This window comes from Anabrus simplex, chromosome 3 (assembly GCF_040414725.1).
Source record: "Anabrus simplex isolate iqAnaSimp1 chromosome 3, ASM4041472v1, whole genome shotgun sequence".
NCBI lineage: Eukaryota > Metazoa > Arthropoda > Insecta > Orthoptera > Tettigoniidae > Anabrus > Anabrus simplex.
Genome location: NC_090267.1, coordinates 402,667,237 through 402,684,470, shown reverse-complemented (window position 1 = coordinate 402,684,470; position 17,234 = coordinate 402,667,237). Strand labels below are relative to the sequence as shown.

General features: G+C 42.1%; 1 protein-coding gene across 1 annotated transcript in view; it reads left to right on the top strand.

The window, feature by feature from the left end:
- LOC136867377 (trypsin-1-like) overlaps positions 1-16,835 on the top strand; it is an 80,376-nt gene extending 63,541 nt beyond the window's left edge. Inside the window, exons 6-7 of the mRNA XM_068227081.1 lie at positions 6,535-6,681; positions 16,509-16,835. Coding sequence (XP_068083182.1) covers positions 6,535-6,681; positions 16,509-16,655 — 294 coding nt within the window. The 3' untranslated portion in view covers positions 16,656-16,835. The remainder of the gene's footprint in view (positions 1-6,534; positions 6,682-16,508) is intronic.
- The last annotated feature ends 399 nt before the right edge of the window (positions 16,836-17,234 follow it).

Genomic DNA, 17,234 nt, shown 5'->3' with positions numbered 1-17,234 from the left:
TACGGGCGAGCTGGCCTTGCGGTTAGGGACGCGCAGCTGTGCGCTTGCATCCGGGTGATAGTGGGTTCAAACCCCACTGTTGGCAGCCCTGAAGATGATTTTCCGTTTTCTTCTCATTTCCACACCAGGCAAATGCTGGCCTGTACCTAAATTAAGGCCACGGCCCCTTCCTTCACACTCCCAGGGCTTTCCCAACCCTCGTCACCATAAGACCTACAGTATCTGCGTCGGTGCCACCGGAAACAAATTTTAAAAAGTGACAGGATGTTTTGTTTGCCTTAATACACATCTTCATTTACATACTATACATCACACTACCAACCACCACAAAATCAGGTAATAGTGAATACAGTCTTGCACATAGGTTTGGCGTCAGGAAAGGCAATCGCCCTGAAACTTGGCTTTGTTCAAATAAACGCCGTTTGGACAAGGCCAAGTAGGAGGCAATTTTCTCGTCACATGCTCCACCGCGCTCCACTTAGCAATATCTAGAACTGTGCTCCTCGAGAGGTAAGAAAATTAAAGTTAATCATGCTCCTCGTAAGCATGAGCTATTTACTTCCTTTCTTTAATTTGTTTTATAGTATATACTATGAAGCCTTTAGATGAAATTAATACTGTAGGGCAGACTGCTGGTCTTGAAAAAAAGCGACTTCGTGACTTACAACTCCATCAACCCCTTCCTATCAAGACCTTGCAGATGATAACAACCCGATTTGGTAAGCGGATCATACGCTAAATCATGCTCTTTTAAGGTTAACATCTAGGGCATTAATGCCCGAATCAGCTCGTGCCAATCGGAGGTCGAGCTTTGTACCTTGTCCACAGTAGTGATAGTTTGGTAAATGCAATTCAAATGGAAGCCTGTCAATCACTGTATTATTGATTCCACGGCCAGCAAAAGTCCTCCTCGCTGCATGTCGCCTTGATCGTCTGTTTCACTTCAACCATGGTATGATGTCACATAGTCCTTACGACACTGTCCCACAGGAGGCTGCTTTACCGACGTCACTTCATGATGGTGTTGAGTGCAGGGCTGTAGTTCCGTAAGTATAGGATCGTCTTTCAACTCGTGAGATACACGTTCCCAAATGCCTTTTAATATATTAGCAGCTCCATACACAAGAAATTATTTTGGTAAACACTTTAGCTCTTTTTTCTGTAAACGTATGCAGCTTTTCTTTACAAGCAAACATTTCACTATAGCTTTCTCTGTATTACTAACCCCATCTTGCCGAAACGATCAGACAAAAAAGCAACACACATGATTCTCTTTCTCACACAAAGAGAATCGTCGTTATACAACAGTACTTTCTTCTTCAATAAATTGCTTTGCACTCCCACATTGTATGAGGTGAGGTGAACCTGCAAAGTTCGTGAAAGATGGCCAGCGTCTCAACCGTCTGAGCCATCCAGCCTTGCAGGATAAGGTAGGTGGTTGTATACAATTCCTAATTACTAGATTGTGTGCCCCGGAAACGCCTTGATCTACTTTCAGTCCTCTCCACAGTGCTCATATGGAGTGAGGGCATTTAACGCTGTTGATGGTTATTTGTCCGTCGGGTGGAGAAGTAATGCCTTGAGCAGATCACTCCATGCTTTGCGTCAGGAGGCTATGTGCCACTACCAGGTTTTACCCTCTCCCTTCCTAGTATCATATATCGTGTCATTCATTTCATCATATTTTCTTCCCTGATGAGGTTGAATAACGAAGGTCATCCGGTTATAAGAATCCATCTTAACAGACTCATCTCACCACAAACCCGACACCTTAGAGAAACGGGACAAGGAATGGACGCACGTTAGGTTTAAACCCCATGCACCCTTAGCCAGCAGTCCACATGTCAAATCACCCATGCTGTGATGTCACAGCTCTCTTAGGAGAAGGCCTGCGCGTTGTGTAATGATAAGCATGGATGTCTAAGTCGCACGCGCTTATTATTTCACAGCTCCGTCACTACACCAATGGAGAGACTGGCAAAGAGCCTGTGAGCGCGTGAGTAATCCGTTTTACAGTAATTGCAAACTCGCCGTCAGAGTGTACCTCAAGCTGACGTACATGCGTACATGCGCACCAGCTATTCCCCGCTGTTCATGTCTCTAGCGGCGTCTAATAGCCATTTGTTTACAGTAACTCACGAAGTCGCTGCGAGAGTGCACTGATATATCTGTAGCGGATTCTAATAGTCATTTGTCACACTGTGAGGTCAGAACTCTGTCAGTAGAAGGCCTTCACGTTCGGTTATGTAAAGATAAACATGCATTTTTAAAAATCGCCCGCGCTTATTACGTCACAGCTCCGTCACTACTCTAAGGGGAAGTAGACAAAGCGCGTGTGTGAGGTTAGGTTGCTTTTTGTAGCCAAGGTTAGGTTAACACGTCATAACCTCAACTACCAATCACCTAACCCATTGGACTCCTCCAAGAGGTGCCTGCGTGTGAAGTTAGGTTAGCGTTCGTGAGCAAGGTTAGGTTAACACGGCATAATGACGCCTTAACCTCATCTGCCGGTCACCTAACCGATTTGTGGCTCCTCCATGGGTGCCCGATCGATTCGGCTCCTCCAAAGTGAGTTCAGCATTGCATTATTACGCAAGGATATGAAATCATAACCGCACCTAGTGGTCAAAAACACTTCTGCTTGGCCAGTGAGGCCTTTCCGACCCAGCTCCTCTAAGGGTGACCGTCAGATTCGGCTCCTCCAAAGTATTCCGTGTGGATAGCATTGCCCTAATACGCAAGGGTATGAGAGCATAACCTCACCTAGCGGTTAAAGACACTCCAGGTTTGCCAGTGAGTTTAGCATAGCCTTTGTAGGTATGCGTATGAGTGTTTGAGGTTAGGTTTGCTCTCGTACCAAGGTTACGACATTATTCAACGTTCAATGGTCTAGAACCTACATAGCCTTACTACTCAACTAGGGTTCAATGACCTCGCGCCAGAATCGGCACAGCTTTACTACTCAAGTACGGGTCAATAACCTCTCGAGGAAAAGCTGACTCAGCACCCGTTGTTTTAGAACATACATTGCTCATCTACAAACGTGGGGCCACACGCTTATGCTACGTGCTGTGTTCGTGGACTATTGTAGTGCATATTTACTAAATACAGTGTTTTACTTCTTCATTCTTCATTATAATGGTTATCAGATCGTTAATACATAGTAAAATATAGGCTGAATTTTATCATGGCTCTCTATGATTAATTCCTTTTATAACACGCGCTTTTTTACGGACTGAAAATGTAAATCCACAAGCCTCTGTTTTCAGTCATTCGACCTGTCGGACATGTAATGAATGAAGCCCCCATCTAATGGCGAGAATAGGAATTGTACTGGCTTACGAAGCGTGTTCTAAACCTCTTGGGCAATGATTAATGAGACAGATGAAAGTAAATGATATTGGATAGTGCTGCTGGAATGAAATATGACAGGGAAACCGGAGTACCGCGAGAAAAACCTGTTCCGCCTTCGCTTTGTTCAGCACAAATCTCGCGTGGAGTGACCGGTAGTTGAACCACGGAACCCAGCGGTAAAAGGGTGGCGCGCTTTCGCCTGAACCACAGACGCTTTATCAACTGGACTGAATAAACAGGAAGTATCCACCATCTCAAAACTGTACCTGCAAATGTGGTTTCGTTTGCCTGGTATGCAAACTAATTCGGCAGTAGTGAGGATTTGCCGAACCGAAATCAGCCTCAAGGCTATTCCAACGCTCATTTTCCGTGGGGCCGGCCAAGGCGCCATGTTGGGCGTTAGCCTCCTGTTCCCGCCAAGGCGCCATGTTGAGCATTGGCTGTCAGTTCCGCCAAGGCGCCATGTTGGGCGTTGGGGGCTGTTTCCCGCCAAGGCGCCATGTTAGACGTTCACCACTGTTACACACCAAGGCACCATGTTGGGCGTTGGCCGTAAGTTGTGGCCATGACTCCACATTGTGTGTTGTTGTCGGTTTGTTGGACTGAGCTGTCGGGAGGAGGCATCATTATCTGCCAGAGTAGCCAACGATTAAAGAGAAAACTTGGACTTGGCGAGTAACTGTTGGAAAATAAATACATTTGTTGATAACTGTATGACCAATACTTGATTAAAAATGTGTTACAGAGTACGCTTCTGTTACAAGAGGTATATGTGTGCAACGAATAATGAGAGACAACGTTTTGGAAGTTATTGTGAGCGGTAGATGTATGAAAACTGCTGCGGGTAACTATTTTACATTCTACGAGCCTAAATAAGAAAAAAAAACGCGAGAACACTGATTGCAGATATACAAGGATTTAAGGTTAATGGGAACACCATTGTAGTGAAGAAAGTTGCTCTGTATATTGTACGACGCTGTATAAGCCAAATATTGGTGGAGTTTCTTTGAACCACCATATACACTGCATATATGCAGTCTGAAACACATAGGAATCAAACAGTGTGGTTAAGGAAACATCAAGAACAGGTGGGAAATATACCCTACAGGTTTAAATCAATGATTATGAAGGCCTACCTTTTGGTGTTCATAAAAAAAAATTGTGAAAGGTAGTGAAAGAAAGGAATAGCTGCGTCCTTATGTGCGGTCAGTATCCAGTATTCGGGGGATAGTGGGTTCGAACCCCACTGTCTGTCGCCCTGAAGAGGGTTTTCCGTATTTTCCCATTTTCACACCAGACAAATGCTGGGGCTGTTTCATAATAAAATCCACGGCCACTTCTTTCCCACTCTTAGCCACTCCCTGTCCTGTCGTCGCCATAAGACATATCAGTGTCGGTTCGACGTAAAGTAAATTGTAAAAAAAAAAAAAAAAGAAAAGAAATCATGTCAGCTCTCTGATTTACATGATTTGGAATATCCTTCGCTACAAACGCTTGGTCAAGACAGTTACGGTAATAAAATAGGCTGACCAACCCCACCACCAGACCGCCCTGACCTCATAGCCTTCATCAGGACAATGGACCCGACCACGCCCGCGAAAGACTCCGTCTATCCACCCTCCACCACAAAAGCCATCATCGGATTTTCCACCCTAGCTTTGGTGAATACCTTCCGATACCACCGCTCCCTAATAATTTCTCACCTCCAAGCCTCAGTCTGCCAGGCATTAAATTTGCACGCTGAAGCAATTCACACCGCCTCAAACACTTGCTTCTAATTTCACAGAATAGAAACCACTGTGTAGTGAAAATATGTTCTTCCACTTGTTTTCAGTGTACATTCTTACGTCCTACCTCACTGCACCTGACAGTGCAATACTTTCATAGTACAGGTTACCGGAACACTCTTAAATTGGGTTATATTCCAGAACTAACAAATATTGTATTCACTTGTATTACCCACAGGAAAATCAAATATTTTGCTTGGTTATTAAAAATAAAGGAGCCAAGAGGCAAAGCCGCCCTCCATATCGTTAATTTCTTACAAACTTTACCCACCTCCCTTTTCCATAACATCAGTTAAACCCGTCCGCATCTCTTGGCAAGAGAGAGAGGATGTGGCCCTTCAGGTGGCTCACTCCCCACTCAGAGTGGGGGATGAAAACTTATCTTTAAAAATATTAGGCAAACCGCTTTCACCTCCTTAATTCCTTATCCCTCACCCAATTCCTAAACACTTCAACTTTAACCTGCCTGAATATCCTGGCCACAGAGAAGGCGTTACATTCTAGGTGGCCCATCTCCTCCTTCATGGGAAGAATCAGAACTTAGTTATGATAAGTTTTCGCCAGGGTGTAAGAGTATAGGTCATATTAAACCTGGTCTTCATAGTACAAAACACTGATTTAATTTCCAACATTTAGCAGAAGGAAATGATTATTAAGAAGTGAAAATACAATTTTCTGAAATATGTTGAGAGAGGCCTATTCACTTCAAACCCTCTGAAATTAATAGTGTCTATCTTTTAAAACTTCAAATTTATGTACTTAATTGCAGGGCTTTTGACATATTCATCCCCGGCCCGAACCATGTCTTCTAAACAGAAAAGAAATTTTCTGCTCCTAAAATGTTTTCATTCCATACGCTGATGGGGCAAGGCGGGCCTCCTTAATGGTGAGGCCCTCTCTCAGGCCGGGAGATGTGCTTTGAGGTGTGGAGAAGGCGAGAGGGGAGCGGCCGTCACCTATAAAGGAACTGTCCCAGCCTTATCCTTAGTGAGGAGAATAGAAAACCGGGGAAAACCAGAACATGCGACGGTGGAACCAGCCCTCCGCCTCCCAAATGCAGAGCTATAATGCCATTGCTACAATTAGTCAAAGCTACTTTGCTCGGAGAAGGGTCTTAACAATATTTATGATAAATTTCTTTCACAGATGCATAGCCCGTAATTAGGCACCTTTCATTATTATTATTATTATTATTATTATTATTATTATTATTATTATTATTATTATTATTATTATTATTATTATTATTATTATTAATCCAGTTTTAAAATAACATTATATTTATCAGTAAGGGAAAAATTCGACAGCCAGAATTGAGAATGAACTGCAGATCATATTACCTTGTGAATTATTTCATCTAATGTTGTACATTCCTTGTATTTTATTGTTGCAGGAGGGCAGGCCAGATCCCTCACCCATACTACGTCAAGTGAAAGTTCCTGTCGTGAACCACGCAAAATGTGATAGAGAATATGGTGGAGGAATAACACAAAACATGATATGTGCTGGTTTTGATGAGGGAAAGAAAGACGCATGTCAGGTACGTCAATAATGTTATGATTTCGAAATGCAAATATTTCCTCTTCTTTTAATAAATATAGGGATAAGAATTCTCATCGTTTGCTGTAGCTTAGTTGTTAAGAGCCTGTGAAAATAAGAAACTTCTCTAATATATCAGTAGTTAGGATGTGAGATTTCCAGACCACATCTTCTTCTGATTGGTAATTTTAAGGCAGGAATGCTTTGACTGGATGTTGGGCATGTGGCGGGAATTTGAAATGGGGTGCGTAGGCAATTCGAAAGTTCGATGAGCTGTCAGAGGTGTTTGACGTCCGTCATTAACACGTGAGTTGTGTGTAGTGAGCTCTGGTGGTAGCTGTGGAAACTAAGGGCACTTAGGTTTAGCCAACATTACGGTGTTGTAAAAATTGGGGATGGTATTGCTGCAGTGTGATTAAATGTTGTTACTGTTTGAACGCTAAAATATCTTTGAGCTGCATTATGGTGTGGAAAAGATGAATAAAAGCTTTACCAAGTGAAGCTGTGTGTGGCAGACCCTGGTGGTCGCTGTAGAAACGAGGATGGTTAAGATGGCCCACCTAAAGTGCACTTTCGTGGGCAATTTGAATGTTTGGCGAGCTGCCAGAGGTGTTTGGTGTCTATCAGTAGAACGTGGCTTAACCCAATTAGGCAAAATAGCGGCCATTTGCCAACCTAACAGAAGGATTGCCAAACATACAGACACGAATTCGTTGCTTATAAGTAGAGCCGGGATTTTTAGGTGCTGATAGGTTAGACTACGAACTTATTTAAGCCAATCAGAAGTGTACCCTACCGTGTACAACATTTATGCTATGAGGTTTGCATAGACATTAGGAGTACGGCCTATAGAACTCCTAGAATTTATGTTACTCTTGCTACAGTATGGAAGAGCGGGTTGTGCGACACGTCTTATTAACCAAATGCGCTTGAATTCTAACCTATTACCACCTATAAATCCGAAGTCTACTTATAAGACTCTAGACATACCTTAAACGAAATTACGGACTGCTCTGCGTAGGGAAAAACGGTGACAGTTCTGGCTTCCTCTGACGTCGGTCGTAGGCACGTGGAATTGTGTGTGGTGAGCTCTGGTGGTAGATGTGGAAAGGAAAGCTACATAGGTTTGGCCAGCCTGATGATGGTTTGTTAAGTTGTTGTGTGTATATCGTAGTGATACTGGAGAAGTGTGTTTAAATGTTGTCAGTGTGTGAATGCTGGAAAGAGGTTTGAGCTGCATTCTGGTGGAAAAATTGGGTAAACGATTTGCCACATCGAGCTGTGTGATTTAGTAGAAACGACGAGCTTATAAACTAAGGTGATATAAATATTCTGTATTTTGCAATTTCTGGTCGGGAAAGACACAGACGTTGCCCACGTTTGTAGAGACGACGTATTCGGGGGCTAGGCTCTTTTCTTTCGACTATACTGTGGTATGGTGACGGGGCAAGCTTGCCTGAATTTTTTACAAGTATATTGCAAAGAGAAGTTTGCATCAATTATTATTAGGAGAACAGAACATGTGAAGTTTGTATCCGCTTCCTTTCTAACGACAGTATGATACAAGATAAGGTTGAACAAGTAATCGCTTTTTAAATGTGTGACTTATGTGAAGTAAAGAGAATCACACATATTGGACTGCATTCTGGGAACTAAGAATAAAATGTGAAATCATTACCCTGAACTAGACAAGAATGCTTAGGCACCGTAGCGGGGAAACGAAAAGGCTTGCTAAAATTTCTTAGCAGAAAAGCATACAGGTTTTGTGTTGGACAAGGTTTATTTTTATAAGGTTACAATAATATTTGCACATGGTTTAGATATTAACTTTGAAAATAATGTTTTCAGAAACTAACTTAATTAAGAATGATTTGCTTTATGCCAGGTGACCACCGCAATGCATTATCAGTGACGTATGTCTACGGCTGAAGTAGTGGGTTGCTGTTACCATAGCAACCCCTTATCAGAAAGTAGGAATAAGATTACCATTATGTTTTGTCTAAGGTTATCACAGTGCTGTGTGATATCAGAAGGGCGGAGCGACTATGAAGCACGTGGGTTTGTTTACCGTACACAACCACATGCTTTTGATAGTAAGAAAATAAGATACAATACTTAGAATCTTTCATGGTTATCAACGCAGTGTACTTATAGGTATTAAGGATAACTGCTTTGGTTGCGTAGGTGTAATCTAAGCTGACATAAACATGCAGGATTTTGTAATTCCCGGTCGGAATAGACACACACGCACACACGTACTGAATAAATGATCCGACTGGAAGTGTCTTGCGATGATGACTAGGAAAAGAAGTAGGAAGACGTGAAATAATTCGAACGATTTTAAAATGTATTGAAATATTTGTTTCATTATTTACAAAATTACTGAAATTGTTGTAATGTTATTGCTCCTTGTTATCTTACTGCAAAGGTGCTCTATGCTCATGAAACCTTTTGAAATTGAACAAACTAATTATTGTTTTACAAATTAAGCGTTGAAAATACACACACACACACACACACACACACACACACACACATATATATATATATACTAGGCTTTGCAAGGAAGCTTTTACTGTTCTTACCTATGTGTCTACTTTCCTCCAGAGTTATCAACTACATGAAATAAGGTTACAAGTCGGAGCATACACAGTCAACAGTTCATGATATTCGCATTATGTCCATCCCAGTTGATACGACTTTCACCTCGGTGCTTGCAATGCCGTCTGCAACGTTTGTATGAAGGTACATCGATTAACATGTTACTGTGGAGTGGTAGCATATCCCAAAAAGTATCTTTGTAGTGAGCGGCGTACGAAGACAAAAAGACAAGCGCTAAACACTGAATCAAATGATTTGGCATCCAGTGTAATGTTCCAAGTGTTTTCGAACATTTTAATAGCCTCACTAACTCGAGAAAGGTATGTAAGATGTAGCGTTTTAGTCTCACTGCTGGGTAAACAAGTTACACATTCACATGATATAGGCTTTTGGGCTTTTGCCGTGTCAAGAAGATACTTTTGTTTGTTATCAAGACGATGGTCTATAATCATGCACTCTCTCTGCACCATAATGTTTGCACGCATGATTGTCAACCTACTCTGATTTGTAGTCTTGTAACAATATTCGATATTGGATGGTAAGTGACATCAGTCATATTTATAATAGGACAATGAGCAGTAGCGTTAGCAAGAATATTTTCAGATGTTCCAAATTCTAAACGAATATTGACAGCAGATTCCTTTATAGATTATTCATGATAAGAGCAGTCTATAACTACAATCGGTGCTTTACTGTTAAATTATTCAGGAGAAAATACCCGATGATCTTCTTTCTGGTAGTATGATGATTGGAATTTACAAAACTTGTCGTACAGCATACGAAATTTATTTTCCTCGAAACTGCTGTCAGTGTTATCATATGGATAAGTAATACCGTTGACGTAGAGTGTAATACTTCTTAATTTGCTGTGATCAAGGTGAGAAATATTTTCTTTCTTCGCGGTTGAATTTCCGATGAGTTTGAAATCCGCATATAATATAAACAGGCTTTTCAGTACAACGAGATGTTTTACAGTCCATCAATGCTTGTTTGTAGTTGATAACACAGGATACTTGTTCAACTCCCAACTTCGAAAACGTATAATTTTGATAACGGTGCTTCTTTTTCTACATTCTTGAGCAATCGAAGCTTTTCACGATAAAATAACGTTACATGTAGAATCCTGCACAATATACGGCAAAGAGTAAATTTTTGAGTCTACTGGTGTTTGCGCTGCTTTAAGAGCATTGTAATCACTTCGATCTCGGATCGGAATTAGCTCTTGTTTTGCATCTATTATGATACGCGCATAGGCTTCCGCGAAGCCAAGAATGTGTTTTAATAATAGCATACTTGTAAATGTACTATCTTCGCCCAGTTGTTACTAGCTTTTGGACACCATCCCACCATCCGTAAGATATTACTTTCTTCAGCACTAAGATGGGTAGTGTTTCATTGCACTTTAAGACCAACATTCTTTGATTTATGTAATTTCTTGTGACACTATATATATATCGAACAACTACGGTTATCTCTATGAATTATTGATCAGTGTATTTTGCCCCTGAACAATATACCTCTGAAGTAATTACAAAACCGTAAGGGAACATTCACTGGTTGCAACTACCTTGTTCAAACTTTTAAAATGCGTAACTTTTAGGATCGAGTCACCCTTAAATGCATCAGTTTTATTCCTTCATATATCGATCGGTCTGCGTTATATATCGATCAGTGAGATCTTAATTAGCGAACATTATTTTCATATATATACACTGACTGACAGAGCAAATGCAACACCAAGAAGGAGTGGTCAGAACTTTATGCCACTTGCAGGGTAGACTGACGTCACTGAGGTATGCTCATGATGTGAAATGCGCCGCTGTGCTGCGCACGTAGCGAATGATAAATGTTACACGGCGTTGGCGAATGGCCCACTTCGTACCGTGATTTCTCAGCCGACAGTCATTGTAGAATGTGTTGTCGTGTGCCACAGGACACGTGTATAGCTAAGAATGCCAGGCCGCCGTCAACGGAGGCATTTCCAGCAGACAGACGACTTTACGAGGGGTATGGTGATCGGGCTGAGAAGGGCAGGTTGGTCGCTTCGTCAAATCGCAGCCGATACCCATAGGGATGTGTCCACGGTGCAGCGCCTGTGGCGAAGATGGTTGGCGCAGGGACATGTGGCACGTGCGAGGGGTCCAGGCGCAGCCCGAGTGACGTCAGCACGCGAAGATCGGCGCATTCGCCGCCAAGCGGTGGCAGCCCCGCACGCCACGTCAACCGCCATTCTTCAGCATGTGCAAGACACCCTGGCTGTTCTAATATCGACCAGAACAATTTCCCATCGATTGGTTGAAGGAGGCCTGCACTCCCGGCGTCCGCTCAGAAGACTATCATTGACTCCACAGCATAGACGTGCACGCCTGGCATGGTGCCGGGCTAGAGCGACTTGGATGAGGGAATGGCGGAACGTCGTGTTCTCCGATGAGTCACGCTTCTGTTCTGTCAGTGATAGTCACCGCAGACGAGTGTGGCGTCGGCGTGGAGAAAGGTCAAATGCGGCAGTAACTGTGGAGCGCCCTACCGCTAGACAACGCGGCATCATGGTTTGGGGCGCTATTGCGTATGATTCCACGTCACCTCTAGTGCGTATTCGAGGCACGTTAAATGCCCACCGCTACGTGCAGCATGTGCTGCGGCCGGTGGCACTCCCGTACCTTCAGGGGATGCCCAATGCTCTGTTTCAGCAGGATAATGCCCGCCCACACACTGCGCGCATCTCCCAACAGGCTCTACGAGGTGTACAGATGCTTCCGTGGCCAGCGTACTCTCCAGATCTCTCACCAATCGAACACGTGTGGGATCTCATTGGACGCCGTTTGCAAACTCTGCCCCAGCCTCGTACGGACGACCAACTGTGGCAAATGGTTGACAGAGAATGGAGAACCATCCCTCAGGACACCATCTGCACTCTTATTGACTCTGTACCTCGACGTGTTTCTGCGTGCATCGCCGCTCGCGGTGGTCCTACATCCTACTGAGTCGATGCCGTGCGTATTGTGTAACCTGCATATCGGTTTGAAATAAACATCAATTATTCGTCCGTGCCGTCTCTGTTTTTTCCCCAACTTTCATCCCTTTCGAACCACTCCTTCTTGGTGTTGCATTTGCTCTGTCAGTCAGTGTATATACTGTATATATATAACGGCAAGGTTTTAATTACCGAACAGAAATATTTATTATAAATCACTTTTTAAGTTTAGCCATTATAAGATTGTAATAACATTAACAAAATTAAATCATTCTTAAATATAAATCACAAAAGTAGAGGAGGCAATATCAGTACATCTTTTAAAAAAATTAGTTTCGTCTTTCTTTTCTTTCTCTTCGAATTTTCCCGGTGCTCCATTGGAGATATCGCGTATGTTTCCCTTTATAAAGTGATAAGGTTTTTCTTGTGCTTGATGAACTTCAAGAAAATCTTGAAAGAATCCTCGCTGCTACTTGAGCTGCGTGAGCAAGAATGTTTCGAAGCAATTTCATGCCCACTTCAATAATTTCGGCTTATGAACTTTTACTGAAGGTTTACTCAAGTATGGCCGTTCCACCTCGAAAGTTAATATCCGTGTCAAAGTCTTCAATATTGGTTTACAATGTTCATTTAACTTCTTTACACTACAGACCACGTGGCATAACCTATTAATTTGATCATAATACGGGTATTGGTGTTATTTCAAGGCGCAATAAACCACATGTTTGCAGAATGGCCCTTAATATCTGACGCGGAATAGTGCATAGCAGTTTTTCTTTAGTAGATATGTGTATGAGTTTACAGTGAAGACACACAGCGGGTGAGAGCCTTGTCGACCGTAAAGAGAATTTTCAAATTATTTGTTGTTCATAAAACTAAATTACAAGAATATTCAGGTTATTCGCGTTATTTGTGTTGCCTGTCTCCGAGAAAATGAGGGGCTAGTGAACCACCCGGTATATAATAAGGCACACAAATTTACTTGACGGAAATAGTCTGGCCTTCGACACGAGTATCATATTACCCTCATTAAATAGATAAAAATAGACATGCATATCTACCTGTAATAATTCCCCAAGATATGAAATCCATCGCAAAATTCTTACAGCGTTCTCTGATTTGATTTGGCTTAGGCAAACATATTTAACAGATTTACAAGGGGCGTACTTTATTGTTTTACACTTTATTTTTTGTATGCCCGGGTATGGTTCACATTTCACTTTTGAAGGTGGTGACGTGTAACTAGTGTCTTGTTCCAATCTTTGCTAGCAGCACACTGCACAGGGGCCAAAGAATGCACTCCTCATAGCCAGTTCATAACAACACTGTCGGCGTATGAACAGGCAACATGGAAAGCAAACGTCAGGGACTGCGCTATACGACTTAGTTCCCATGGAATGAAAGGCGTGACCACTGCAGAAATTCATCAGTGCTTGGTGGAAGTCTGTGGAGAACATACGCTGTTACGGAAAACAGTCTACAACTGGGTGGAAGTTTGGAAAAGAGGGCGCGCATCGGTGGACAAGGGAACCAGTTCTGGAAGTAATGTGACAGTGTTAACACCAGCCAACATTGCCCAGGACGAACAGGCCATCCAAGGAAAGAAATGCATCACATTTATGGAAATGGAGGCAGCCACGGGAATTAGCCGAAACACCCTGCAGTGGATCGTGCACGGCCACATACAGTTTGGGAAGGTGTCATCCACGTCGGTGCCTAGACCCTTGTCTGCAGACAAAAAGCAGAGGCGTGTGGACGTGTGCAGAGAACTTTTGCAACTCCATGATCAAGATCCAGCCGACTTCATGGCTTCATTCCCGGCCCGACACTAGCCGAGAGACCACCGCTGCCATTGATCAAATGGGATTCACGGTGCTGCCACACCCACCATACTCAACCGACTTGGCACCAAGTGATTATCACCTGTTCGGGAACATGAGAAACCTCTGCGTGGTCGTCGTTTCGTGGATTTTGCAGGACTGGACACAGCTGTCAAGGCAGCACTCCGAAAGAATGGTTTCATGAAGGTCTGGAGAGACTGACACATCGATGGCAAAAGTGCGTACAGTTACAAGGAGATTATGTTCAGAAGGTGTACATACCAAATGATGTGCAATGTACTTCATTTGAGTCGAAAAAAGTAAAGTGTGAAACAATATAGTACGCCCTTCGTATGCAGCTGATATAAATTTCTTTTATTTCTTTTACTCGGGATTATCCGTCTCCTCGTACAATGGCTTCAGTATATATTTTTTATTGATCTGTAAATAATGACATGAAAAAGAGTACCACACACAACTGACAACGTGATTTCAGGATGTAACTATTTGAATAACACCAAATGTAAGCTCTACGGATTTACTACTCAGTGAATAAAATTATGAAAATATTCACAAGTGTCTTAAAAACTGTCTTTAGAGACTAAGTCCGAGGCTTGCCTACACGTCCGAAACGTAAGTCTCGCTTCTCAGAGTCAGAATTAGGGAAAATTCTGTGGGAGCTTTCTCGGAACGACATGGACTTTCCTCGAATCCTCGACACAAATGACGTATTTTCAAAATGGCAGGAGCTCTATTATTATCTCGTAACAATGTCGCAGAATGCAAACACACAAAATTACATTTCCAGAATCATTTACAAAAGCACATCACCTGAATAGTCATATAAATGCACCGTTATTAGTTCTCTCCACCCTTAAATCATGGGATTTTTCTAAATAGTCCTAAACTTCCGAAGTAAATAGTTATCTGGGCACTATGTTTTGACCGATGTAACACAGACTCGTGGTCTCCCGCGCTTCATATCGTCTTTTCCTGCATATTCCTTATATTAGCACCTAACGATGAATTAATAACACCTGTAATCCTTGTAACTCTTCCCTCAGTTTCGTCCAAATTTCTCTGCAGCTCAAATACGAGAGGCATAAAATCCCGCCAAGCATCCTCAGTTCTTACGACATGTCCACACGTGCACCTGAAAACAGTTCTTCATTTGTGAGGAACAAAATACTATCTTTCCTCATCACGTGTCTAGGTTGACCAAGAGGAAAATGTGAGTCGACCTGTTCATGCTGTTTGCGCGCCTGATTCAAAATTTCGAACTTCTCGGTTAAGGACTCTGATTTACCCCTAGTGTTAAAGACTCTGGTTCTTCCTAGCTCAAATATTATTGGTTCAGTATCAACAAGTTTGCTTGAAAAGGTGCTACTTTTATGATAGCTTATTTTCTTTTGTTTAAGTTTATAAAATCGTGACGTTTCGCTACAGAGGCGATATGGTAACGCCATCCGCTAAAAGCGCCTTTTATTTTGTAGTTAACTGCTTATGGCAACCTTTAAAGTAATTATTTATTTTCCTGGTACATGGTGATTACAAAGCATGTTGTTCGGCACATTTTGTACAAAAGTCGTGCTGAGCACATTTAATTATGCACGTCCTTACATGAAATGATATACATGTATCGTACGGAGTACCGTATTTTATTTTATTTTTTCGCTAGTGGCTTTACGTCGCACCGACACAGATAGGTCTTATGGCGACGACCGTATTTATGAAAGTGTAACGTACACCCCTCCAGGTTTGCTTTCTCTGAAGTGATAACGTCCTGGGCTAGCGCTCGCAACAGCTGTTTCTCTTGCACTCAAACTGTTGGTCAGCTCGTGACCTTTACATGAATGCTTTAAATCAAACAAAAATTATACAGTACAAAGATAATATTGAAAGCCCGAATTTTAATCCACATTCTGATGTTTTAGTTCATACTCTAAGTTATAAACTCTTATCAGTGCCTATGATGTGTCATGTTTGTAAATTTTCAGATCCCCTCATCACCGTTGCTATTGTCATAATGTGATAACTCAGATCAAAATAATCCTTCCAATTACTTTACATCTCGTAGCTGCCAAGTGATCTAGTCTTAAAATAGCAATGACGGGCGAATTGACCGTGCGTTTAGAGGCGCGCAGCTGTGAGCTTGCACCCGGGGGGATAGTGGGCTCGAAACCAACTGCCGGCAGTCCTGGAGATGGTTTTCCGTGATTTCCCATTCTCACACCAGGCAAATGCTGGGCTGCACCTTAGTTAAGGCCACGGCTGCTTTCTCACACTCCTAGGCCTTTCCTATCCCATCGTCGCCATAAGACCCATCTGTATCGGTGCGACTTAAAGAAAATTGTAAAAAGAAAGAAATTGCAATGAAATATGAAATAAATTTTCGCCTAGCTCATCATAATAGTAATTTTTTGTGTCTTACAGGGTGATTCTGGCGGTCCCTTGGCGGCGAGTGGAAAGCTCATCGGAGTGGTATCTTTCGGGAATGGCTGCGGCGCACCTAACAGTCCTGGTGTTTATACCGACGTATCTAAATTCCGGGCATGGATTAAACAAAAATCTGGAATATAATCAATACGATTCCTTGATTAATATGGAACATTTTAAGCAGCCACTCAGCATAACAATATACCTTCTGTAATATTCAGTGAAGTATTAACTAAATATGGATTGTTTAATTATGTTTCAAAGATGTAAGATTCAGAAGAGTCTATATATACAATTTGAACCTGCAACACAGTATTGTGAGAAAACCGCAATACTAACACCTGTTATACATCAGAATAAAGGTATCGATCTCAGGACTACTAGAAGAATATTATTTATTTCATTATGTCCTTTATTTGCGTAAAATAGCCATTTATTTGTACAATACAATGCTTTAGTCTTTGTGGTTATCTATATTTGCCGGTACAATTGCTCTATTAGAGTTGTCTCCACTGATCTTGCTATGCCAGACCAATTATAGAGCTCTGTGGAAATTTTCTGTGCAAATCCTTCTATGTTATTCCGATATATCGTTATATCACTAAAAGTCCTTTATTATGAAATACATTATATTATTCAGTGTATACCCCACAATTCCGCATATACAGTACTCTGCACAACACTATTGCCTTTAACACCATCCTTTGAATACTATATTTTATA